This window comes from Brassica oleracea, chromosome C9 (genome assembly GCF_000695525.1).
Source record: "Brassica oleracea var. oleracea cultivar TO1000 chromosome C9, BOL, whole genome shotgun sequence".
NCBI lineage: Eukaryota > Viridiplantae > Streptophyta > Magnoliopsida > Brassicales > Brassicaceae > Brassica > Brassica oleracea.
In genome coordinates, this window is record NC_027756.1 from 51,440,675 (window position 1) to 51,450,772 (window position 10,098).

At 37.8% G+C, this 10,098-nt stretch overlaps 2 protein-coding genes across 2 annotated transcripts in view; one reads left to right on the forward strand and one right to left on the reverse strand.

The window, feature by feature from the left end:
• Positions 1-4,749: 4,749 nt before the first annotated feature.
• Positions 4,750-7,552, reverse strand: LOC106318936 (ATP synthase subunit beta-2, mitochondrial-like). The gene is made up of 9 exons (XM_013757106.1): positions 7,017-7,552; positions 6,705-6,780; positions 6,535-6,623; positions 6,326-6,443; positions 6,138-6,241; positions 5,878-6,036; positions 5,568-5,792; positions 5,156-5,467; positions 4,750-5,066 (listed from the first exon to the last, which is right to left on the reverse strand). The coding sequence occupies exons 1-9, from the start codon at positions 7,482-7,484 to the stop codon at positions 4,953-4,955; spliced, it is 1,665 nt and encodes a 554-aa protein (XP_013612560.1). The 5' UTR covers positions 7,485-7,552; the 3' UTR covers positions 4,750-4,952.
• Positions 7,553-7,861: 309 nt separating this feature from the next.
• The window catches only part of LOC106318231 (ATP synthase subunit beta-1, mitochondrial-like), an 8,414-nt gene continuing 6,177 nt past the window's right edge, over positions 7,862-10,098 (forward strand). Inside the window, exons 1-6 of the mRNA XM_013756119.1 lie at positions 7,862-8,382; positions 8,529-8,604; positions 8,689-8,777; positions 8,874-8,991; positions 9,089-9,192; positions 9,294-9,369. Of these exons, the coding sequence (XP_013611573.1) occupies positions 7,915-8,382; positions 8,529-8,604; positions 8,689-8,777; positions 8,874-8,991; positions 9,089-9,192; positions 9,294-9,369 (931 nt within the window). The 5' untranslated portion in view covers positions 7,862-7,914. The remainder of the gene's footprint in view (positions 8,383-8,528; positions 8,605-8,688; positions 8,778-8,873; positions 8,992-9,088; positions 9,193-9,293; positions 9,370-10,098) is intronic.

Consider the following 10,098-nt stretch of genomic DNA (forward strand, 5'->3'; position numbering starts at 1 on the left):
AGCATGGAAATATTTTTTTTTTTGAACATTAGCATAGAAATATTTAAATGCATGTATAAACCCGAAAAAATAAAAGGGTATAATACTAAAGACAAAATGCTATTAACCTATGAATCTCTCTTTGATTTCTCAATGTTTACGTATATATTGACCTGTAATATATATGATAAATAAAAAATCCGAAACTAAAAAAAAAAAAAACAAATCCGAAACTGTTGAAACACGTACACAACATTTTAGTTTATCATGTAGAGTAATATATATTAAGACGGTTAACGAATCTGTATATATAGTTTTCACCTGTGGAACTGCTGTATATATATAACAAGATCAAAACTCATCTCACAAGAATCAAGATCTATCAAAGATGAAAACAAAAAGACAAGACTCAAGGAAGAAAGTGGGCATATGGCGATAAAAAGGTTGGGGGGAATGAAGCCTGGTCCGAGAATCATTTAGGTTTAGCTTTCATTCTTCATGACCTCGAGCCAGACAACAGTCCTCTCAACCCTAAACCGCACCACAACTAAGATCAACTCTACAATCACGTTATTAAGAAGAGAAAAGAGACCAAAGTCAAAGAAGAATATGTGAATTTGTCATAATCTTTTTGTAAGAATAAAGAAGAGAAAATAGGTCTGTGAGATAAAGAAGCACAGGTTGTGTTTGTATATATAGAGTGGAAAGAGAGAGAAGCAGATGACCACACACCACCAAGATTGTCTTTTTACTCTTCTTACATTAGTTTAGTAACTTTTTTTTAGTTTGAAAAGTCTTGATTACATTTTAGTTACTGTCTTATTATAGTGTATATAGGGTTACGTGAAATAGAAGTTCACAGGAAAATCCAGAGTTGTATACATGCTCCAAGTTAGTACATTCAAACTTTCCTCTAAAGATTTAGCTTCGTTTGAATATTCTCTGATTAGATTCCTTTATCTCCGAAGTCAACAACAATTAATCTCTGGTAAAAACAACTTTTACATTTTTCTTTGGGTCAGAAACAGTTTTTTTTTGGGTCAAGAGTAGAAACAAATATCATATAGATTTGAATCCAGATAAATATGTTCTGCTATATTTTCATCCAATAATTCGCCAAATAAACTACTAATTAATACCCTTATAAATGAACAATACTAAAATTTTAAAAACTCTTCGAATCATATGAATGAATTCAAATCATATAATAAGACAAAAAGGCATCTTAATTCAATCATTCTGCAGCATATAGTACATCTATAATGGTAACAAACTGATGTAAATTTTATTTTGTCAATATGTAAAGTTTGAGTTAATGTGAGATAGGTACCTTCCTTTCAATCTCATTATTGTCGCATTATTTTGTTGGCTCCCTCTGAACGATCCTTACTTTTTACTTTAAATTATTACTAGATTTTGAACCACGCGTCCGCGCGGGTGTATGTTGTCCGTAATTCAAAATTTTTGATTTGTTGTAAAATTATTGATGTTTTTTCATAGGTTAGTTAGTTCTGACATTGGTGTATGGTGTACATTTTGTTTTGTGTTTTATTTTAGATTATAATGTTGTCTTGTGTTTTTTTTGTATATTTTTTTGTATTGAAATTGGTAAGAAAAACATTATAGTGTAAAATATTAGAGGGTTTAGTGTAGATTTTGGCTGTTTAAAAAATTTATAGAAAATTGTTTTTGATTACTAACTCAATATTTAAAATTAATATTTTTTTTAGTTCAAAAAAATTTCAGGAAAACAATATTGACAGCAACAATATAAATTGGTAAAATAACCAAACCCACATTGTTTAGATTAGATAGCTCTAGCAATTATAATATTTAACCCAAATTAGAGTGGACTTTAAACAGTAAGCAAAGTCCATTTACACTTTTTTTCCGGGGAAAAAACAGAAACACGTAACCCTTCTACGTCTTTTTGACCCGCACACTTGTGATCTTTAAACAGCAATCGAAGCCCATTGTGTTGAGCCGTTTTATAATTTATATGAATAAAAATTTGTATTGTGTGTTCTTTTGCAAGAGGCTTGGATTTTGTTTTCCTTCAAAAAAAAATGATATTATTAGTTTAGTTTGTTAAAGCAGTAACCTGTTAAATTTTAACAAACATATAGAAAAAAATTATTTACCCATTGATATGCTAAAACCATCACAAAGGTGTGTTATGCTTCCAAGAATGTAAACACTTAACTTGAACTAGCCATTTATTTTTGAAAGGTCTGAGTTTTGTGACAGGATGAAAAGCAGTCATAGACATTTTTGGAGTATTTGCAGAGACTTATATCTGTTTCACGTGATTGGAATAGCTGTATATATAGATAGTAAAGTGTAGGGTATTCACCATATAATGATTTTAGATTTAGGTAGCCGTGATTTTTTAGCATTGAAAGCGAATATACTATTTGATTTGATTCCAAAACTGATTTTGTTGTTATAAAGTTAACGACATTACATGAATTTAAGTTTAAGTATTTAAAAAATAGATATTTCACGTGATATGTAAGATAAGAACGAATTTAGGTATTTAATGGTTAAGTATTTGACGTGATGATCAATATTATACTTAAAAAATAATATTCGGATAGTTGATTGATATCTTAATTGTTAAGGAGAATGATTAAATATAGGTATACTTTTAGCAATAAAAATATTGTTGAGATATTTAGAAAGATGTCGTTTGATTTTCAATTAAATAATTCAAACGATAATATTATTATTTTATATTGGATATTAAATGATAGAATATGGATTTATTTTGATATAACTTATGATCAAAATATTGTCACTTTCAGGCGTTATTGACTTGGCAATGACATGGACGTACACCTATGTAATATGGTGGTTTTGCTTCTGCAGACCAAGCTTAACCAAGGTATTATCAAGGTGGAATTTTGGTTTAAATAAAATGATGAAAAGCTAAGTAGGAGTGTCTCTGTTGACTCATTTGATTAAGCAGAGGAAGATGAACTAAGGTCACATCTTTGTTATAATATAATTGTACGATTCCAGGAAGTAATTGTATGATATCGAATATAATTAACAAAGATACGTGGGGTTGACAATTGGTTTGAGATTTTGTGGTTTAGTAATCACGAACACAATTCTATTGGTTTATAAGAATAAGGCAAAACGTTGAATTTAATGCCAATGGCATTGAGTGGTAAATATTGAAGAAAACTAAGAGTTATTTCTTTTTTGTAATTCAGTTTTAATAGTTTAGATATATAAAACTAGAATTATATGAGTACAAATTTTTTTCAAAAATTGTGTTTTCGTTTAACGTGTTGTACTATTCTGATATATGGTTTTATATGAATTCATTTTGCTTACATGTGGTTCATGACGAGTTCATGAACATATGTATTAATTGTTGTGACAAAGACAAAACACTGTTTTGGTCTTTACATCGGTACGTCCAAAATTTTCTCATGTTAGATCGCTTTTGAAGCTTCATACAAGACTATATATATATATATTTTTTAAATCAATGTTTACTTCCTTATATTGGATGTAATTTTTTTTTACAGTTTCTGTGTTTATTGGTCAGAGTTTTCATATTTGTATTTCTATTAATTATGACTATGTACATTTAGCTAGTAATTTATGATTCCCGTTTCTTGGTTTTGATTATTAGAGTGTGGACTAATAATATTATCGGTCATGGTAATATGAGTGTCAAAATGGGTCAAACGAGTCAACCCAACCCATAACCCAAATGAGTTTATTGTTAATGGGTCATGGGTCAACCTAACTCATTCAATAAATGGATTGGGTTGACCCATGATCCATTAAATTAAATGGGTCAGATGGGTTAATGGTTGACCCATCAACCCAACATCTTTATAATGAACCATTTTTAAGTTAAGACCAAGTTGGCGGTTTTGACGGGAAAACGCGTTTTTGCGATTTAGGCGGAAACACACATTTTTTGCGGGAAAACGAGTTTTTGCAATTTTGGCGGGAAAATGAATTTTTGCAGTTTTGGCGGAAAAACGTGTTTTTGTGATTTTAGCGGGAAAACACGTTTTTGCGGTTTTGACGGGAAAACGCGTTTTGCGATTTTGGCGAAAAAACGCATTTTGCGATTTTGGCGGAAAAACGCGTTTTTGGGTTTTGGCAGGAAAACACGTTTTGCTGTTTTGGCGGGAAAAACGTGTTTTGCGATTTTGGCGGGAAAACATGTTTTTCGGTTTTGGCGGGAAAACGTGTTTTTGCGATTTTGTCGAGAAAATGCGTTTTTGTGATTTTGGCGGAAAAGACGAAATCAGATCGATGCAACGATAGAGAAAGTAAAATTGAATCCTCGGTTTGGAAGAGAATTGGGTATATTAAAGGTTTTTTAATTGAAAACTAAATGGGTCAGAGTTAACCCAACCCAATAGACCTATTTAACATGTTAATTCATTAATCTATTAACCCATTAACATGTTAACCCATTTTCATGACCCATTTTGACACCGCCAGTCATGGAGAAGTAATGTCTTTACTTGATTCTTTTGTATACTTTATCGTTCATAACTTCATATCATTGAAGAAAAGTAGTGATGAGAAGAAGAAGAAAATGTGAAGACAAAGTATAAAACCAATAAAATCCGATATAATTCTCAAACCTATAAGAATAAAAACACTACACATATACAAACGAACATGAAAAATAAAGGTAAAGATAAAAATTTAAAATTGATTTTTTTGACATATCTAGTTTTCTTACTTCGGAAAACATAACATTGTAGCCTGTAAGATAACCAACCATACGAATAAGAAAACATAACACTTTTTATTATTTAATTCCAATTCAAAAAATCTGTTTTCTCCGTAATATCTCTCACACTCACAATGATGGAAATCGCAATGCTTTATCAGTTAAGCATAAAGCATTGCTTTTGTCTTTTGTTTTCGTTATTGTCAACAAAAAGAAGAAGAGAGATGTATTAAGCATCCAAAAGGGATGAATCAAGCCCTTAAGCTGCGGCCTCCTTGGAGATCTTCTCTGCTTTAGCAACCACCTCGTCGATGCCACCAACCATGTAAAACGATTGTTCAGGAAGATCATCGTACTTGCCATCGAGCAGACCCTGCAACGATTTACAAATTCATATAAGCTTGTGAGTCAAAAACAATCATCGAGCAAGGAGAAAGGCATATGTGCATTATATAGATATACCTGGAAACTGTTGATGTTTTCCTTAAGGTCAACGTATTTTCCAGGGGCACCAGTGAAGATTTCAGCAACGTGGAATGGCTGACTCAAGAATCTCTGGATCTTACGGGCACGGGCAACAGTCAGCTTGTCATCTTCACTTAGCTCATCCATACCCAAAATGGCAATAATATCTTGCAAATTCTTGTAGTTCTGTAGCACTTTCTGCACACCACGAGCCGTGTTGTAGTGCTCCTCACCCAGAATGTGAGGTGAGAGCATACGGGATGTTGAATCCAGAGGATCCACAGCAGGATAGATACCAAGCTCGGAAATCTTCAAATGGCAGAGACAAAAGAGAAACGAAAAAATATGTCAGCTTATGAGCCTTCTACCAAACATTTATAAATATCATCAAAAGGAGACAAGTTCACACCTGTCTGGAAAGCACGGTTGTGGCATCCAAGTGGGCAAAGGTTGTGGCAGGAGCAGGATCTGTCAAATCATCAGCAGGGACATAGATGGCTTGCACTGAGGTGATGGAACCTTTCTTGGTGGTTGTGATTCGCTCTTGAAGAGCACCGAGATCGGAAGCCAGAGTAGGCTGGTAACCCACAGCAGATGGGATACGACCAAGCAAAGCAGACACTTCAGAGTTAGCCTACACAAGAGACCACACCAGGGTTAATTTAACACTCTTCAACAATATATAGGTGCTGATAGATAGAACAAAGAACAGAGCTCACCTGAGTGAAACGGAAAATGTTGTCAATGAAAAGCAACACATCTTGGCCTTCGGCATCACGGAAATACTCAGCAACGGTCAAACCAGTAAGTCCAACACGGGCACGAGCACCCGGGGGCTCGTTCATTTGTCCATACACAAGAGCACATTTGCTCTCAGACTGTTAAGATGGGAAGACAGAGAGAATTCATTAACAAAGACCATTCAGAGACCAGTTTCAGGACAAAGAAAGCTAAATATTAATCCAGATTAATTGCAAACCTGCTTCTCGCCAAGCTTGATGACACCACTCTCAATCATTTCTCTGTACAAGTCATTGCCTTCACGTGTTCTTTCTCCCACACCAGCAAACACGGAGAAACCACCTGTTCCAGAAGAAGAAACCAATTAAGAAACTAAGATTTGAGCAACACTGTGCAAACTAATTCAAAACCCCTGAGAATAAATACCATGAGCTTTGGCGACATTGTTAATCAGTTCCATAATGAGCACAGTTTTGCCAACACCAGCACCGCCAAAGAGCCCAATCTTTCCTCCTCTTTGGTACGGAGCAAGTAAATCAACAACCTGGAATGAAAGTAACAAAAGTCAGCTCTCAAGAAAAATGAAAACACATGTAACCTGTGGGACCAGGGTAGAACAAGAGTCCAGAATGTACCTTAATACCAGTGGCAAGGATCTCTTGACCGGTGGCTAGATCAACCAAAGCCGGAGCATCTCTGTGAATAGGTAAGTAGTGTTCGGTCTCTGATAAAACAACAAAAACACATTCTCATAACATATCTGCAGATAATGAACCATCAATTAACAACGAATTAAACTTCTCACTAATTTCGCCTCTCTCGTCAATAGGTTCTCCAAGAACATTCATAATACGTCCAAGAGTTGCTCTACCCACAGGAACCTTAAAACAAAAACAAAAAAAAAAACCAAAAATTCATACTTCCATTATCATCAACATAAAACCAAATCACCCGGACATCAAATTTCAATGGAAATGAATACACTTTTTGAAAAAAAAAAAAAAAGGATCTTGACATAGTCAACGTTAAAGAATCACAATACGAAGCAAAACACCATCAACGAATCTAAAGATCTAGACCTATTGACTCTCAACGACGAAGATCAAAGTATCCTTACAGTGATTGGAGCTCCAGTGTTGAGCACGCGTCTCCCACGAACAAGTCCCTCGGTACCATCCATAGCAATAGTCCTCACCACATTCTGACCCAAGTGATGCGACACCTCGAGCACCAGCCTCGTGGGATGATCCTGAACCTCGAGTGACGTCATGATCGGAGGCAACCCTTCCTGATCTTCGAATCTCACATCGACGATAGCACCGATGACCTGGCAGACCTTCCCGATCGCGCCTTTGCCTCCGTAATCGTACGTCTTCTTCGCCCCATCCTTGGCTGGAGGAGGAGTCGATGGCGCAGCGGGTGAAGCGGTGGAATATTCGGCGACGCGTCCGAGGAGGTCACCGAAAGGAGAAACGCATCGAGCGGGGGAAGGGGACGGGATTCTAGGGTTTCGGGTAGCGAATCTGGCGGCGGATCTGGAGGAAGACGAGCGGAGAAGCGTTGATAAGACTCTCCGAGACGCCATGAGTTTGTTTGTTGTTTGTGCGAGTGAGAGAGAGGAAACGCTAGGGTAAAAGCACACAACCTGAATCTAAGCTCCACTCGTTGTATCTGGTAGGTTTTTAATGGGCCTTTTTGGGCTTATTACATAAAAAACATCATTTTGTTTTGTTGTTGTCCGAAAAAATTCTTTAATTAACACGTTTCGTTAGGTGAACAACACACGTGTCGCTGAAGAAGTGGTCTACGTTCGTTATAGGAGCACTTTTATTTTTAGAAAATCTTTAAAGAGCGGTGTTTTCTGGAAATAATGTAGGCCCAAATAAGCCCATCATAAAAGCCCAACAAACTTTGGAAATTTTCTTCGGACAGGACAGGACAGAACCAGTCGATATGTTTTAAGATTCAGGTTCTGTCGCTACCCTAGCATTTTCCAATCAACAAACTCCTCACTCATGGCGTCTCGGAGAGTCTTATCAACTCTTCTCCGTTCATCTTCCGCCAGATCTGCTGCCAGATTCGGGAGCCGTAACCCTCGGCTTCCGTCCCCTTCACCTGCTCGCTGCGCTGCTCCTTTTGGTGACCTCCTCGGACGCGTAGCAGAATATTCGACCTCTTCGCCTGCTCCTCCATCGACTCCTCCTCCAGCCAAGGATGAGGCGAAGAAGACGTATGATTACGGAGGTAAAGGAGCGATCGGGAAAGTCTGCCAGGTCATCGGTGCTATCGTCGATGTGAGATTCGAAGATCAGGAAGGGTTGCCTCCGATCATGACTTCTCTCGAGGTTCAGGATCATCCCACGAGATTGGTGCTCGAGGTGTCGCACCACTTAGGTCAGAATGTGGTCAGGACTATTGCTATGGATGGTACTGAGGGGCTTGTCCGTGGACGACGCGTGCTCAACACTGGAGCTCCGATCACTGTAAGCATTCTATTTGTATAGATCCTGACTTGTTGGTAGTTGATGTCCATTGTTAGGTCTAGATCCGAGACAACGTTGACTTTTGCGCAAGTACTCTTTTTTTTTTGTGGATGTTGACTTTTGGCTTGTTGTTACTTTTATTAAAGGTACCCGTTGGAAGAGCAACACTTGGACGTATCATGAATGTTCTTGGAGAACCTATTGATGAGAGAGGCGAAATTAGTAAGTAGTCTATGCCATCTTTAATCAGTGTTTCACTTTCTGCGAACATATCATGATAATGTGTTTTTTTTTGCTGTTGTTCAGAGACCGAACACTACTTACCTATCCACAGAGATGCTCCTGCTTTGGTTGATCTAGCCACTGGGCAGGAGATCCTTGCCACTGGTATTAAGGTAGATTCTGGGCTCTAGTTTTCTGTTGTTATAATAGGTTACATGTTTGGTTGTTGTTTGTGTGCCAAGCTAACATTTACTGCTTTCATTTTCCAGGTTGTTGATCTGCTTGCTCCTTACCAAAGAGGAGGAAAGATTGGGCTTTTTGGTGGTGCTGGTGTTGGCAAAACTGTGCTCATTATGGAGCTGATTAACAATGTCGCCAAAGCTCATGGTTTGTATTCTCTGGGCCCCAGAGTCTGGGGTTTTGAAGTTGTGTGTACAGTGGTGCTCTAAATTTAGCTTATTTATTGGTTTCTTTGGATGAACAGGTGGTTTCTCCGTGTTCGCTGGTGTGGGAGAAAGAACCCGTGAAGGAAATGACTTGTACAGAGAAATGATTGAGAGTGGTGTCATTAAGCTAGGCGAGAAGCAGGTTTTTAAATAATACGGATTAACCTTCCCCTATCTTTGTCCTGCAACTGGTCTTTGAGTGATCTCTGTTGCTGAAATCTATCTGTCTTCCCATCTTAACAGTCTGAGAGCAAATGTGCTCTTGTGTATGGACAAATGAACGAGCCCCCGGGTGCTCGTGCCCGTGTTGGGCTCACTGGTTTGACCGTTGCTGAGTATTTCCGTGATGCTGAAGGCCAAGATGTGTTGCTTTTCATTGACAACATTTTCCGTTTCACTCAGGTGAACTTCTATGTTGTTTGCTTTATCTATTAGCATCTGTGTGCCATATGTTACTGTAAATTTAACTTCGGTGTACTATCTTGGGTAGGCTAACTCTGAAGTGTCTGCTTTGCTTGGTCGTATCCCATCTGCTGTGGGTTACCAGCCAACTCTTGCTTCCGATCTCGGTGCTCTTCAAGAGCGAATTACAACCACCAAGAAAGGTTCCATCACCTCAGTGCAAGCCATCTATGTCCCTGCTGATGATTTGACAGATCCTGCTCCTGCCACAACTTTTGCTCACTTGGATGCCACAACCGTGCTTTCCAGACAGGTCTGAACTCTGTCTTCTTTTGTTGATACTCATTCAAAATTGTTTGGTGGAATGCTCATATGGTAACAATCTATACTTTTCTTTTTCCCATGTGTAGATTTCCGAGCTTGGAATCTATCCTGCTGTGGATCCTCTGGATTCAACATCCCGTATGCTCTCGCCTCACATTCTTGGTGAGGAGCACTACAACACGGCTCGTGGTGTGCAGAAAGTGCTACAGAACTACAAGAACTTGCAAGATATCATTGCCATTTTGGGTATGGATGAGCTAAGTGAAGATGACAAGCTGACCGTTGCCCGTGCCCGTAAGATCCAGAGATTCTTGAGTCAGCC

Bases quoted from the DNA above. Each gene is read 5' to 3' on its own strand.
- LOC106318936 (XM_013757106.1), bottom strand. From the start codon at position 7,484: ATGGCGTCTCGGAGAGTCTTATCAACGCTTCTCCGCTCGTCTTCCTCC. The intron at 6,781-7,016 runs GTAAGGATACTT...TTTTGTTTTAAG, and splicing joins ACACTGGAGCTCCAATCACT to GTTCCTGTGGGTAGAGCAAC. The intron at 5,468-5,567 runs GTGTGAACTTGT...TGCCATTTGAAG, and splicing joins CAACCGTGCTTTCCAGACAG to ATTTCCGAGCTTGGTATCTA.